The sequence below is a fragment of the Phyllostomus hastatus genome, unplaced genomic scaffold (assembly GCF_019186645.2).
Source record: "Phyllostomus hastatus isolate PE091 unplaced genomic scaffold, TTU_PhHast_1.1 phas_scaffold_317, whole genome shotgun sequence".
Lineage (NCBI taxonomy): Eukaryota > Metazoa > Chordata > Mammalia > Chiroptera > Phyllostomidae > Phyllostomus > Phyllostomus hastatus.
The window spans coordinates 996,700-1,013,333 of NW_025334023.1; the positions used below are offsets into that span (position 1 = coordinate 996,700).

Below are 16,634 nucleotides of genomic sequence, written 5' to 3' on the forward strand. Positions count from 1 at the left end.
GTGATTCTTACTAAAAGTTTAGACCTTTTTGATTTTGAAAATTAGTTTTCTTACAGTTGGCAGAAGCTTTATTTTTGAGTACATGTTGAGAAATATAGATACAATTGAACAGTAATTGACAAAACAAGCCCTTGAACTAATCTCCAGAAAAATTAAAACCCATTTAATGGAAATATTATATTAAATACTTTCCATAACTATCCAAATAAGTTTTCAAACAGATTCAACATTAATTGTGTTAAATCAGATATGGAAAATTCATTTAATCACCAAATGAAATAGTGGTTTAAATATCTGTTAAGGATTTCAGATACATCATCAGGTACTGGATATCTAGTGGGAGGTGAGTGCAAAGATATGGTTATTTGCCATAGGTCAGTAGTCACACCGTTTTTCAGTGAGTTTTTAAATGATGTTATACTAGAGAAAGATACTGCCTTAAGCATCCATTGGAAGGTTATATGTTTTCACAGAAATATGCACTATGTGAAGGCGACAGATAAATCCTTGTCAGGTACCATTTCCTAAATTGATGCATTCCATTTGATTCTATAACCCATTTTTTGTTGTTTTTTTATCACTCCTAGTAATGATTATCATTCCACCTATAATTCTTTTTGGTTATACTCTATGAAAGAAAGGTTTTGAGGTAGTGGACTTGGTTAGCATGGACATTATTTTGTGTGTGGGGAGGGGGTTGTTTTTTGAAGAAAGAGGTTTTTAAAAATTTTTACTTATTTAGAGAGAGGGGAAGGGAGGAAGAAACAGAGAGAAACATTGATATATGCTAGAGAAACACAGCAGCAGTTGATTGCTTCTTGCCCGCCCCCAAGTGGGGACCTGGACCACAATCTAGGCATGTGCCCTGCCTGAGAACTAAACCAGTGACCTTTTGGTTTGTGAGAGGATGCCCAGCCCACTGAGCCACACTACTCAGCACTATGTAGTTGTTTTTATCAACAAAATTAAGATGGGAAGGATACTGGGTTGGCCAAAAAGATTGTTTGATAGCATTTAATGTTCTTTAACTTCATTCAAAACAACTTTTTTAGATTGTTTTGTGACAGTCGTCATATCAGTGAGCATTTTTCTTTTCCTTCCTTCCTCCCTTCCTCCCACCCTCCATTCTTTTTTATTTAAGAGAGAGGGGAAGGGAGGAAGAAAGAAAGGGAGAGAAATATTGATGTGTGGTGTTGCCTCTTGCACATTCCCAGACGGAGATGGCCCACAACCCAAGCAAGTGCCCTGAGTAGGAATTGAACTGGCAACCCTTTGGTTTGCAGGCTGGTACTCAGTCCACTGAGCCACACCAGCCAGGGCTGTTGTATGATTTTTTTTTAAGGATATCCTCCTCAAGAATCAGTTTTTACTCCCTTTGAAAAATGCTTTTTTTTTTTTTTAGCACAGTTCATATTCAGAATTAAATGTTACTTTTATCTAAGTTAATGCTTATGTAGCTATCCTTGATAAAATATGCTAGACTCCTGAAATGTGTTTGATGTTATTCCATGACTGCAGATTTCTGATTTGAGATTTTTTTTTACTGTTTTATGAATATATTTGTACTCATATTCAGTGATTGGAAAATGAAAGTTTTCATCATTATCTGATATGACTCATTAGCTCACTTGCTATTTCAAATGTGTTTAATTTTTTTTTTAATCACCAGTGTTGACCTAGTATTTGGCAATTAGTAGGTGCTCACTAAAAGTTTATTAAATGAATTAAAAAATGAGTAAATGGGGCCCTAAGAGGAAGGATTCCTATAATTACAAGTTAGTTGGGGGTTACAGGGTGGCAAGTTATTTTATATTCTTGGGTGAAGTTATTTCATTATTACCTTTGTGGGATCCATATCTAAGTAAAGCTTTATTTGATGTTCCTATTTTCTTGGGAAGCTGTCAACTTTGATTTTGTGGGCAGAAATAATCTTCTGATTTAGAAGTAAGTCTCATAACAAATTGATAAATGGATAAGGTCATACCAAGATTTGGGGGCATCTTTATGTCATCGTTAGTTACATGTTATCTAGTATGGGGTTGCATTTCATTCTGGAAGTGATTAACCCACAATGATAAAGGTTGGGATACCTGCTACAATTAATTGGTGTTGCCAGATCCTTCAGTCATTCTTTAGAGCAGCAGTCCCCAACTTTTTTGGCACCAGGGACAGGTTTTGTGGAAGACAATTTTCCCATGGGACAGGGTAGGGGAGATAGTTAAGGAGCTATTTGTGTATATAAACATCTTTTTTTTTAAGCTGATTTTATTTTTTTTAAAGATTTTGTTTTTAAAGATTTTACTTATTTTTAGAGAGAGAGAGGAAGGGAGGGAGAAAGAGAGGGAGAGAAACATCGAATGATTGCCTCTCACATACCCCCATTTGGAGACATGGCCTGCATCTCAGGCATGTGCCCTGACTAGGAACCAAACTGGCCACCTTTCGGTTTGCAGGACAGCACCCAAATCCCTGAACCACACCAGCCAGGGCTTTAGGTGATTTTTTAAAAGTTGATTTGAGAGAAAAAGAGAGACATCATTTTGTTGTTTTACTTATTTATATATAGTTACATGTTCATTGGAGACTTCTTGTATATGCCCTGACAAGCAATTAGACCCACAACCTTGGTGTTTTGAGATGACATTCTAACCAACTGAGCTACCTGGCCAAGGCTAAGCTGACTTTTTTTTTTGAAGTATAATTATGAGTTTCAAATGTACAACATAATGATTCAGTATTTATATGTATTGAGAAGTGGTCACTGCAGTAAGTACAATTAATATCTGTCACCATACGTAGTTAAAAAATTCCTTTTTCTTCTGAGAACTTTTATGATTTACTCTCACCAACTTTCAAATATATAATACAGTATTATTAACTACAGTCACCATGCTGTACATATATTCATGACTTAACTTTATAACCAGAAGTTTATATCTTTTGGACCCCCCTTTTACCCATTTCACCTATCCCCTCATCCCCTGCCTCTAGCAACCACCAATCTGTTCTCTGTATCTATGAGCTCATTTTTTTGTTGTTGCTTTGTTTTTTGTTTTTGTTTATCTATTTTTATTTTTAATTGATTTTTAGAGAGGAAGGGAGACAAAGACATTGGTTTGTTCTATTTATTTATGCATTCATTCCTTGATTCTTTATTTTCACCTGAGGTTATATTTATTGATTTTAGAGAGTAAGGAAGAGAAACATTGATATGAGAGAGAAACATTGATTGGTTGCGTCCTGTACCCACTCCAATTGGGGATCGAACTCACAACCTAGGTATTTCCCCTGACCAGGGATAAAACCCGAAACCCTTTTGGTGTACAGGATGATGCTCTAACCAGCTGAGCCACCTAGTCTGGATATTGGTTGATTCTTGTATGTACACTGGCCAGGGATTAAACCTGCAAACTTGACATATCAGAACAACTCGAACCAACTGAGTTACCTGACCAGGGCTTGTTTTTGTTTTGTTTTGTTTTGTTTTAGATTTCACATATAAGTAAGATCTATGGTATTTGTATTTTTCTGACTTACCTCACTTAGCATAATGCCCCCAAATTTTATCATGTTGCTGTTGGCCAGATTTCATTGTATCTTTATGTCTGAATATTTCATTATCTACACACACACCATTTTTTCTTTTTCTTTTTAAGATTTTATTTTTAATTTTTGAAGAGAGGGGAAGGGAGGGAAATGGGAACAGTGATGTGGAAGAGAAAAAAACGATCAGCTATCTCTGGCACACCCCAACCTGTGACCTGGCCTGCAACTTGCACAAGTTCCCCCACTGAGAATTGAACTAGAGACCCTTCACTTTGCAGGACAATGCCCAACCTGTTGATTTATGCCAGTCAGGGTCACACCACATATTCTTTATCCATTAATCCACCAATGGACAATCAGGTTGCATATATTTTTGAGGGTTTTTTATAGTGCTTTTTAAAAAAACTAAATAGAACTGTAATTGTCGGGGTGTATGGCAGTTTTATTTTTAATGTTTTGAGGAACTTTGATACTGATTTCCATAATGACTGCACTAGACATTTTCACCAACAGTACACAGGGTTCCCTTTCTTCCATATCCTCGCCAACATTTATTTGTTTTTAGAAAGAGAAAAGTGAGGGAGAGAAACTGATGTGAAAAAGAAACATCGATTGGTTGCCTCTTGTATGTGTCCCACCTGGGGACCAAACCTGCAACCCAGGCATGTTCCCAGACTTGGCATCTAACTGGCAACCTTTCGCTTTTCAGGACAGTGTCCAACCAACTGAGCCACACCTGTCAGGGCTGTTTGTTTTCTTTTTGATGATGGCCATTCTGACAGGTGTGAGGTGATAATTCATGTGGTTTTGATTCACATTTCTCTGACAAGTAGTAATGTTGAGCACCTTTTTGAGTACCTATTGGCTCTCTGTATGTCTTTGGAATCATATCTCTTTAGGTCTGCCTGTTTTGTTTTTTGTTTTTCTTTTTTTTAATCTATTTATTTTTAGAGAGAGGAGAAGGAAGGGAGAAGGAAACATTGATGTGCAAGAGAAACATTGATCAGTGGTCCCCTCACTTGCTCCTAAGGAACCTGGCTCAGAACCCAGGCATGTGCACCAGTGGGAAATTGAACCAGCGACCTTTCACTTTGTGGGGCATTCATTTCCCAGCCCACTGAGCCACACTGGTCAGGGCTCTGCCCATTTTTTAATCAGATTTTTTTTTTTGCTATTGAGTTAAATGTGTTCTTTTTATATATAGGGTATTAACCTTTTTTCATATGTATGATTTTTAAACATTTTCTTTCTTTCAATATGTTGCCTTTTTATTTTACTGATTGTTTCCTTTTCTGTAAAGAAGCTTTTTAGTTTGGTGTAGTCCCACTTGATTATTTTTGCTTTTGTTGCCTTTGCTTTCGGTTTCAGGTTCAAAAAATCATTAACAAAGATGATGTCAGGGAGATTACCACTTACGTGTTCTTACAGGCATTAGCTGGTTTCAGACCTTACATACAAGTCTTTAAATCCATTTTGTGTGTTATGTAAGATTCTTGTCCAGTTTTCCTACTACCATTCTTTATAGAGACTATCCTTTCCCCATTCTATATTCTTGACTCCTTTATCATAAATTGACCATTAGTTAATTAATTGTTCTTAGTTTTAATTTTAAAAATTATTTTGAAATAACAGAGTTGATAAACATTTGTCAGTAAGAATGTGAGGAAATGTGTGGTATAAGCAGTGTAAGCTGGGACTTACTTCCCTCTTGTTGGTTTGAGGTAGTTTACAAATACTTTGTTTTCTGCTGTTTACGAGGATAAAGGTCCTTTCTGGTTAAATTTTAACTCAAAAAGAAAAACAATATCCCCAAGTACCTTTTTTTTTTAAAGAATCAATTGTGTTTGAGTAGGCCATACTTCATTTTTGTGGCAAAGCTATTAATTAGCACAATTGAAAAGATTTAACAAATGTATGAATTAAATGTATTGAGACTAAGTCAGATTACCTGCTTGGATTTTTAGATGACATTAGAAATATGTTTTCAAGCTGTTTAAATTCTTCAGCTTTTTTCCTTAATCTTTTTCATTGAAGTAATAACCCAAATACTGACCTAACGAAGTATAATCTTAGTAGGTGATACTGTTACGCATTCCAAGATACTCTCTTTATTCTATAAATCTTTTGTATTTGTACCTCTCCATGATGTCTTTTAAAAAGACTTTCAAATATTTTACAAACAGGGTTTGCTTGCCAGTGATTAATTTTTTCCCTGTTATCAAAAGAGATTAATGATATGTGCAAAAACATATGGACATATCTGAACAAAAGAGAAATAATAGCAGTAATGTGTTGTAGAGTGTCTGTTCAGAGATCTGTGGACTTTGGGGGTGCATCAGGATTTTTCTAAATGATGGATTATAGTGAAGGAGAATTGTTTAACTCCATCATTTCTGAAACAATTCAAGAAAAGTTTATGAGTGATTATTTTCTTTTCAGTATCGGTTAGCTGAGTCATTGAGTGCTCCTATTAGCTGATTGAGGATGATGCCATTAAAGCTTCTCATATGTGATCAACCACACATTATTACCCATATAAGGTCCTTTCAAAACAAAACCAACTTTAGTATTGTTACAGGTAATTTTCTCTTATCAAGAACCTTCAGGTTCAGTAAAATATATTTGTTGACTGTCTTTATTTTTAGTGAAAGTTAGAGGGAATGAGTTTTTCTTCTAATAATTAAATATGAAATGTAGGTTGAAGGGAATGTTTTCCAAGCTCAAGCACAATCACTTTGCTTTTTTTTTTTTAAGATTTTATTTATTTATTTTTAGAGAGGGAAGGAAGGGAGATAGAGAGAGAGAGAGAGAAACATCAATGTGCGGTTGCTGGGGGTTATAGCCTGCAACCCAGGCATGTACCCTGGCTGGGAATCGAACCTGGGACACTTTGGTTCCCAGCCCGCGCTCAATCCACTGAGCTACGCCAGCCAGGGCTTGCTTTTTTAATATTATTATCTTTTAGTGAATTAGTATTTCAAGTCTGATGTAATTAATAGGATGACTTGCAGGGCCTGTTCACACGCATCAAATTTAAACCTAAAAATTAAATTAGGAAACCATTTAGGATATATAACTGAAAGAATCTAAAACTCAGGGTCAGACTGCTTTGTTTTAAATTCCCTTGTACAGAAAAGTGAGAGTTGTGTTTAAAGTACAATCCACTCATTCTTTTGTCTTTCTAGGTTTCGGCACAAACACCAGTGGGAATAGTATTTTTGGAAGTAAACCAGGACCTGGGACGCTGGGAACTGGACTTGGTGCAGGATTTGGAACAGGTAAGCAACTGTACCTTGAGATTTAGGAAGTGATAATCTTGGCTTTCTAATTGCTGGAATTTAAGACTTGTGTTTAATCATATGCCTGGAAGTAAGAGGTCTAGATTTTCATTTTCTCAAATGGATTTATAAAACCATTTCCAGCATTTATGCTTTACCAGGCTTTAAAACATTGGCACATATTTTTCAGTGGCTGTGTGCTCCCTTTCAACAAACATTTGTCCTCTGATAGTCCTGGTCTATCTGGAATTTTCAGTATTTAATGTGAGACTTGTTAATATGGTGACATTTTTAACTTTAAGTTCCCCGTGTTACCTTTGTGACCGGAATTTGAGACATTAAACTGTTTATTGGGTAAGCTTTATCACCCTAATAGTGAAAGCACACGCTGAAGTAATTAACAAATACTCTGTTTTTGCAAGGTCTGTGCATACTTTTCAATTCTTTTCACCTTGATATAGAGTTGAAATGCCATGCTTTTGTGTCTACTTCTGCTATTGGTGACTAATTTTCAGTGTCTGCTAACTTATCCAGCTGTTTTAAACAATTGGAGGGTGATGATGGTCATAAAATGAATGAGTTCCTCAGTGTGTACAGTTCAACAAGGTTGCTTAAGCATGTAGTTATACGTGCTTTCCCAATTCATCTGACCATTGTTTGACCATTCGTTTGGCCATTTACTTGCAAATTGTTTATTTCCATGGTCTTTGTTTCCACTTACCAGTTATCTGCTGTCTTCTATTCTGTTTATCTCTCATCTTTTTTTTAATGGAACACCATTTTGTACTTTATGAATGGTTTCTTTTTTACTTTTTAAATAAAAGATGTAAGTGCTTATAAAAAAATTCAACCATACAGAAGTATCATGAAAAGTTCATATCTTTCAGCTGTGAAGTAATATAGCTGTTGAAAGTTTGGTCTTGTCAGACCCCTTTATATACATTTTTCAAACATGTGCTTAAATATATACATACATACACAAAGCCTACATAAAAAACATATGTGTGTTTTATATGTAGGCTTTTTGGGTTATATTCTTATATGGAAACCATATTCTACATGAGTGTTTTTTAAGCCAAACAATGAAATACATTAATTAGTTGGATGTACTATTAATGTAGAGGACTACAGCTAGCATTTTTAAAACATGAACTGGAATTTTTATAAAAACTATTGCACAAAACAAAGTTAAGTATTGTTTTATTTAACTTTGTTTCAGTGTATATACACAGGGTGGGGTAAAAGTACTTTTAAGATTTTGAGTACATGAAATACTTTATTCTTATATTACTATTTATTAATGTAATACAAACAACTGTAAACCTACTTTTGCCCACCTCTGGATAAGTGTTATGGGTCTCAGTGTACTTCATGTTGTATGGTATAGTAAAAATATTTCAAACTGCAAGCAACTGCCGTATATAGTACTCTGTGTTTCTTTCTTTTTTTTTTTTTCTTCTTCTATTTTCCATGGCATTTTAGGGATGTAGTTTTTCTCTTGGTCAGTATTTATAGCTCTAATTCATTCTTTAAATATAACTATTTTAGTATCTCGTATGTGCATACATACATGTAACACACACACCGTAATTTATTTAATGTTTTCCCTTTTGTGGGACACTTGAGTTATTATATATTATTAGCAATGCAATAATGAAGATATTTGTGACATAATTTTGTGTGTGTTAGTGTTATGTAAGACTTATTCTTAGCATTCTTTCAGAAGATAAGCAGATACTGAATTTTGGTCAATCTTATTAACAGCTTGCCTTCTAAAAAGAATGCCAGTTTGCATTTTTGCTCGCGTTTGTATAAAAGTACTCATTTTCCATAACTTTTCAATGTTGTTGGACTTTTTCATCTTGATGTGCATGACAGTGAAAAATATTATATTTGAATTTATGCTTTACTCATTAGTGGTGAAGGATATTCTTATGTTTACTGGTGCTGTGAAACATTGAATCATCTATTCCATAATAGTTGATTATTGTTTTTTAATTTATTTCTGAGAGTGCTTTACATATTGTGGCTATTAACTCTTTTTGGTTTCATTAGAACCTTTTAACTTAACCATGTAGAACTAAAAAGCTCTAATTTTTTGTACAATGTTATTCCTAAATTTAAGCAGAATGTATCATCTGACATGAGTGCTCTCTTCTAATCCTAGAGGAATAGCAATTCCCTAGAGGAATTGGTGTGGGCAAATTAAGGGTCTTTCCCCAAGGGTAGATTAAAGATTTTATTTATTTATTTTTGGAGATGGGGTAGGTGGAGAGAGATAAAGACAGAAAGAGAGAGGCATCAATCTATTGCCTCTCACATGCCCCCAACTGGGTACCTGGCCTTCAGTCCAGGCATGTGCCCTAACTGGGAATTGAACCGATGACCTTTCATTTTGAAGCTCAGTGCTCAATCCACTGAGCCACACCAGCCAGGGGCCCAAGGGTAGTCTTGATTCTAGACACAATAGTAACCATAAGTCTAAGGCCTGGGTAAGATGCTACTGTAATGTCTGTTACAGGTATTTCCACCAAGTATTTATTTCATTTTGTTTATGTTATTGTCTTCTACAAGTTTTATTTTTACCTGGTCAAAATTGTCATTTTCTCCTCTTTGGCTTTTTGGTCTTGCAGGTTATGATTAGCAATGCCTTCTGTTGTAATCCAAGATTATAAAATGGTCTAGCACATCTTTGTGATGCTGTTGTCTTCTATTCCATAGTAACATATACTCAGCCTTTTTATTAGTTTGAATATATATTGTTTTTCGTAAATAGACAACAAATTACATTTTATTATTGTTACATATTCCTTATTCATGCTTTGTTTTCATAAACTAAAAGCCAAATAGAATTAATAAAGAATTTTAAACCCCAACCTTACAGCAGATCATATAGGGAAACGAGAATTGTGAGAATCACCAAGCACACTCTCTTGCTATCTGCTAAAGCAGATTTTTAGCTTTAAGAGGAATGTGTCTGGAGACTGCTATATATAAACACCAACATTCATAAACTCTGCATTTCATGGTATCATAAGTAGAATAGCACTGTAACATTGGGCTGTTTTGGGGGAACATAAGCTGAATAGGTATTCCTGTGCAGCTTCTTGTTTTGAGTGATAAGAGATTCAAACTTATACCTCAACAGAAGTAAATTTCCCTGTAGCATAGGCCTTTACCTACTTTATGAATAGTTGACTATAGAAATATAAAATGTACAAATGCCTTTTTGTATATTTAGATTTAAGTGATCGATCTATAAAATATTTTATATTATCTTTTGGCATGTGATTCCCCCCCCCCAATATGCTTGGACAAAGAAACACTTATTAATCATCCAGTGTATCAGTTTCTTCTTCATAGTGATGTTAACTACCATCATCATCAGTGGTATGCCATTTTCTTGGTAGTTATTTAGTAATAATATTAAGGAGTTTCAGTTCTTAAAATTTTCCATGAAATAATAAGTTTAAGGGTACAGCTGGTAAAGTTGATTGTTACACTAAGACATACACAGAAAAATCTACCTCATGCTAATAGATACCATAAATAAAATAAGATTCTAAAATGTATTAGATGATCTCAAAAGGAATATAATCATTTTCATTTTTTCATAGAGTTGGTAGAGTCACTATTACCATGGGGCCCCTCATATATCTTCCTTAAACTCATTCACCTAATGATAAATACAGTACATTTTTTAAATTGAGATTATCATACATCAGAATGTTTCTAGTAAGTCCTCTTATTAAGCATAAAAAGCTATTTGTGCATAATATAAAACAGATCTGGATAAAATAAATACATTTCCCTCAATAAATTATAACAGTATGCAGATCATTTTATGACAGTCCCTTTGCAGGTCACTGTAACCTCTCCTCCCAGTGTCTTTATTCTTTTATTGCTTATTGAAATAAAGTGGTTTTAGACTGTTTCACTGTTCTTTATCCAGGGCTGCTGCAAAGATGAGGGAAATACTTTTTCAGAACAGAAATTTTTTATATTTGGGTTTCACTTAAGTTTTTGTTTGGGGGTAAGAATTTGTTTGCCACCTGGAAAAATAAAGAATCCTGAAATTTGGCCATTAACAATGTCCTTTGAGGGACTAGTATAATTTTAGTTTTTCTTGAAATTTTCACCAAATTTTAATGGTTATAGAATTTTAACCAATGGTTATTAGAACTTTAGAGTGGGGCTTTTTAAGATGAAATATCCCATTGCTACACTGTTGTCTTCTTGTTATTATTGAGACCGGACAGTTAGGGAATGCATTTTCCATCTACTAGTCACCATCTCTATTTTATATTGTATGAATTTTCTGAATATAAGCATTTTATTCTTTTTTTGGTTATGATTTCAAAGCAGTTCCCATTTGGTAGTTTTAACCTCCAAGTGTTATTGTATCTTTGAAATGATTTTAATGATTTTCCTGGTAACACATTATCTCTATCAAGATATATTGAGCCCTGGCTGGCGTAGCTCAGTGGATTGAGCGCAGGCTGCAAACCAAAGCATCGCAGGTTCGATTCCCAGCCAGGGCACATGCCTGGGTTGCAGGCCATGGCCCCCAGCAACCGCACATTGATGTTTCTCTCTTTCTCCCTCCCTTCCCTCTCTAAAAATAAATAAATAAAATCTAAATAAATAAATAAATAAGTAAGTAAATCTTTTTTAAAAAGATGTATTGATACATTAGAAGGAGCTTCAGATCTTCCAAATTACCATTAACTTTGTGACAAAGGAAGGATGGAAATTTTTAAAAAAATTTTTTTTTATTCTTAGAAAGGGGAGGGAGAAAAAGAGGGGGAAAAACATCTGACTAGTTACCTCTTGCATGCCTACATGCCCCCAGCTGGGGAGCAGGCCTGCAACCCAGGCATGTGCTCTGACCAGGAATCAAATCAGCAACCTTTCAGTTTGTAGGGCAATGCTCAATCCACTGAGCCACACCAACCAAGGCTGGAAATCTTTTAAATAATTTATACCAGTAACATATTCTAAATAACTGAATTCTCCCTGTTTTATACTTTAAAAATCATTGTTGACAAGATCCATAAATAAAAATCATTTGGCATTAAAATAGTACAAGTGTCGCCCTGACTGGTGTGGCTCAGTGGGTTGAGTTCCGGCTTGCAATCAAAGAGTCATTGGTTCGATTTTCAGTCAGGGCACATGCCTGGGTTGCTGGATTGCAGGCTGGATCCCCAGTTGGAGGCATGAAGAGACAACCGATAGATGTTTCTGTCCCTCTTTATCCCTCCCTTTTCCTCTCTGTGAAAAAATAAATAAAATCTTAAAAAAAATTACAAGTTTCTACAGTGGGCTTCCCTCTGGTTAAAATAAGTTCTTATTCCAGTCTGATTCATGCTAAAACTTGATCCTCTTTGGTAACTATATCACAAGTCATTTAGCTTTCTATAAAACAAAAAGTCTAAAGTAGTTTTCATGAGATGGAATATTTGAAAGTGTTACTATTTTTATACAAAGAAGGTATATTGGATTTTGTTTTCTATAGTTTAGCTTTTGTTAGTCAAAAAGATGACATCGAGTATTTTGATTTGCAAGTATTTTTTAAATTGATTTTAAAGAGGGAGACGAAGAGAAATATCACTTTGTTCCACTTATTTATGCACTCATTGATTGTTTCTTGTATGTGCCCCGGTCGTGGATCAAACCCACAACCTTGGCATATCAGGACTATACTCTCACCAACTGAGCTACCCAGGCAGGGCCTATTTTTAATTCTTTCAAAAATCTGTTTTACTATGGAGTTGCAGTTAAGAGTCCAGGTTGTATTGTTAGATGCACTAAAGTTTGAACCCTAATTTCACTATTTACTACGTATATGACATTGAGCTAATTACTGAACCTTTATTTTTCTCATTTGTAAAATGGGGATAATAGTTTCTACTTCCAGGCTTATGAAGATTAAATGAGATGATACTAGTTAATATTTAATGAGTTTTAATATATATCAGACATCTACTTAGTATGTATTTATTCATTTTAAATCTTAGGATAAATATCTAAGCTGTGTATTACTATCATCTCGTTATAGTTGAGGAAACAACACAGAGAGGTTAAATATTTTGCCTACCATATGTGTAATGTACTCAGCACAGTGCCTGGCATATTGTTAATATTTACTGTATTAGCTGTTGAAAATGAATGGTCATTATGAAGTTTCCAAATGTATTATGTTTTTAAGTAACTGACCTCTGGTACAACATTCAAGGATCTTCTGTGGCGCATTTTTCTTTCCTCTTGTCTCCGTAGCTCTTGGTGCTGGACAGGCATCTTTGTTTGGGAACAACCAACCTAAGATCGGAGGGCCTCTTGGTACAGGAGCCTTTGGGGCCCCTGGATTTAATACCACGACAGCCACTTTGGGCTTTGGAGCCCCCCAGGCCCCAGTAGGTAAGTGTCAGTCACCTTAGAAGGCTTTTCTCAGTTTATTTCTTGCTAATACTTAACTTGATGACTTGATTTCCCACTTCACCTCTGTTCCACTCCCATCAAAGTAGTACATGCATACATATGAATAAAATTATGTAGTGCAGATGGACTTGTAATAGGTCCTGGCCTTCCCTGCTTCCCATTCTCAGACCTACTCACCAAAAGAAACCACTTTTGTTACAGCTTTTAATTCATCTGGTATATAATTAAGTTCATGTCTCTGAATGATGTGCTTATATTGCTGTGTTTTGCTTTATTAAATATAAGTAAATTTAAATGGCTAATGATATGTGAAAATTTAGCTCATTTATCACCTCTATTCACTTCTCCCAATATAACTGTATTTACTAAGTTTCCTGTTTAGTTTTATCGTTGAAGTGTTTTTCATACTTCATTCATTTGAATACCACTTCTCAGTTTTTGAAATACCTGCCTGCCACTTTTATTATTTCTAATTCAAAATTTATTTTTTTAACTTAAATATCTTTTTTTGTTTTTTTTCTATTTTTTAATATATTTTATTGATTATGCTATTACAGTTGTCCCATTTTCCCCCTTGATTCCCCCCCACCCTGCCCACCCCCTCCCACCCACATTCCCCCCCTTTAGTTCATGTCCATGTGTCATAAGTTCTTTAATAAGGGCTTGGTGATGATGAACTCCTTTAACTTGACCTTATCTGAGAAGCACTTTATCTGCCCTTTTATTCTAAATGAAAGCTTAGCTGGATAGAGCAATCTTGGATGTAGGTCTTTGCCTTTCATGACTTGGAATGCTTCTTTCCAGCCCCTTCTTGCCTGCAAGGTCTCTTTTGAGAAATCAGCTGACAGTCTGACGGAAACTCCTTTGTAGGTAACTGTCTCCTTATCTCTTGCTGCTTCTAGACTTCTCTCTTTCGTTTTTACCTTGGCTAATGTAATTATGATGCGCCTTGGTGTGTTCCTCCTTGGGTCCAACCTCTTTGGGACTCTCTGAGCTTCCTGGACTTCCTGGAAGTCTGTTACCCTTGCCAGATTGGGGAACTTCTCCTTTATTATTTGTTCAAATAACTTTTCCACTTGTTGTTTTTCCTCTTCCCTTTCTGGTACCCCTATAATTCGGATGTCGGAACATTTAAAGATGTCCTAGAGGTTCCTAAGCCTCTCCTCATTTTTTTGAATTCTTGTTTCTTCATTCTTTTCTGTTTGGTTGTTTTCTTTCTTCCTTCTGGTCCATTCCATTGATTTGAAACCCAGTTTTTTTTCCATCACTATTGGTTCTGTGTGCATTTTTCTTCATTTCACTTAATTGTAGCCTTCATTTGTTGATCTAATTTGCGACCAAAATCAACCAATTCTGTGAGCATCCTGATCACCAGTGCTTGGAACTGTGCATCTGATAGGTTGGCTATTTCTCATTTGCTTAAAAGTACTGGCTGAGGGGCTTTCAATTCTGTTTGAGCCATCTCCCCCCCCCCCCAAACTTTGGTCTGGTTGCACCTGTTAAGTATTGAGGGGCAGAGCCTTAGGTATTCACCAGGGTGGGGCACCTCAGTTGCTGGGTTGTGACACTGTATGTGGGGGCGGGGTCTGAGAGGGAACAATGGTGCCTGCTCCACTCTCTCTAGGACTTGAGTCCCCCCTGTCACTTCCTACAAGCAGATTGGGCCCTTCTGGTACTGGCTGCCGGGCGGGTGGGCTTGTGTACTTTCTAGTACTCTGTGGGTCTCCCCAAGGAGCTCTCCTGTGAGGCTGAGAGATTCTCCCGGCCTCAACCCCCACAGGTGTTTTCAATCGGTGCCTTCAGGCTTTGTTTCCCGGCACTGGGTCCCTGGGTTGTGTGGTCTGTGTCACTGCCTGTTTTCACCTAGTTTATCTGTGCTCGAATGTGTGACTGCAGACAGCCAGCTGCCTTGTGCACCTCACTGGGTCTGCTCATTGCCTCCCGCGCCCAGGGTCTGCCACCAGGTCCTCAGCTGCCCCCGTGTATCTGGGGTCCGCCAACTGGCGCCTGCGCCCTGCACGGCCCGAGTCTGCCAGCCACAGATTTTTCCTGCTGGGACCCCTCCACCCCTCTCCATAGGCCTCCGACTCCGCCCCTCCTTACCAGTCTGGATGAATGGTTGTCAGACTTCTGTTCAGTTCATTTCTCTCTGTTCTGGTTGTTTTTTGTTTCTAAACTTTTGTTGTCCTTAGTTTTGGTTGTGCGAGGAGGCACAGTGCATCTACCTACGCCTCCATCTTGGCCAGAAGTCTCTTAACTTAAATATCTTTTTAAAGAGATTATGTCCTACCAGAAAGGAAAAATTGATATCACCTGACATAAATAGAGCAACATAGATGGATAGATAGGAATTTAAATTCATCTGCAGTACTATTGTGCTCCATATACCACATTTTGAGAAGCCTTTGCAGATTTAAGTTGTGGCCTTATATACACTTTTTATTCTGTCAAATAGGGAATAGTATTTCTTGATTCTCCTTGGTCAAATAAGAATATTAGTGTATTAGTGCCCTTCCTTCCTTACCCTTGTTTTTCTTTCATTTTTCTCTTTCACTGCCAGCCCTTGCTGCCTTCCCAGAGTAGTTTAAATTCTTAAGGATGTTACCAGAATTCTTTTACTCTAAAATGTTTCATTCTTTGATCCCTATGTCCTCTGCAGCAATATGAACTCTGATTACTCCCTGGGCCTTCAGCATTGCTCCAGGATATTCCTTTCAAGTCTCCCTGCTGTGTCCTGGATATAGGGTTTTCCTCCCCACCCCCACCCCCGAGTTTTCGGGAATGTATTTCCAAGTGTATATGAAAGGTAAACTTGGACCACTTAAACATCTAAAAATATCTTCATTCATTTCACACACTTTAATGTTAAGGAGTTCTGGTGTGAAAATAATGTGCTCTCACAACTTTTACTTTTTACTTTTACTTTATTGTATTCCTTCTTGCATTAACCATTGCTGAGAAGAAGTCTAATGCCTTTCTGATTCTTGGACCTTGTTCCTGCCACTCCCACAAAATATTTAGGATTTCCCTTTGTCATGAAATTTCAAGATCTGCTTAGACCTTTTCCATCATAATTTGGATGGGTCTGGTTTAGGTGGGGTTGTGTTTTTTTTGCTGTTTTTCTACTTTTTAGGAGACACTTGGTTGCCTTCTAAATCATCACCTTTCTGTATTTTAATTTTTTTTAATGTATAGGAATTCTTGTTCTTTGAAAGTTTATTCAAATATCTGGTTCTTAGATGCAGTTTTTTCTTGAAACTCTAATTTGTTAATTGGCATTAATTTTTTTTAAAGATTATATTTATTTTTTTAGACAGAGGGGAAGGAAGAGAGAAAGAGGGAGAGAAACATCAATGTGTGGTTGCTTCTACA

At 36.2% G+C, this 16,634-nt stretch overlaps 1 protein-coding gene across 4 annotated transcripts in view; it reads left to right on the forward strand.

Moving 5' to 3' along the window:
• The window catches only part of NUP98 (nucleoporin 98 and 96 precursor), a 107,104-nt gene that overhangs the window by 35,005 nt on the left and 55,465 nt on the right, over positions 1 to 16,634 (forward strand). For 2 of the 4 annotated variants that reach the window (XM_045817787.1, XM_045817788.1), the window contains exons 11-12: positions 6,732 to 6,824; positions 13,101 to 13,241. In XM_045817787.1, the coding sequence (XP_045673743.1) occupies positions 6,732 to 6,824; positions 13,101 to 13,241 (234 nt within the window). The remainder of the gene's footprint in view (positions 1 to 6,731; positions 6,825 to 13,100; positions 13,242 to 16,634) is intronic. The other 2 variants (XM_045817789.1, XM_045817790.1) reach the window with 1 other exon arrangement.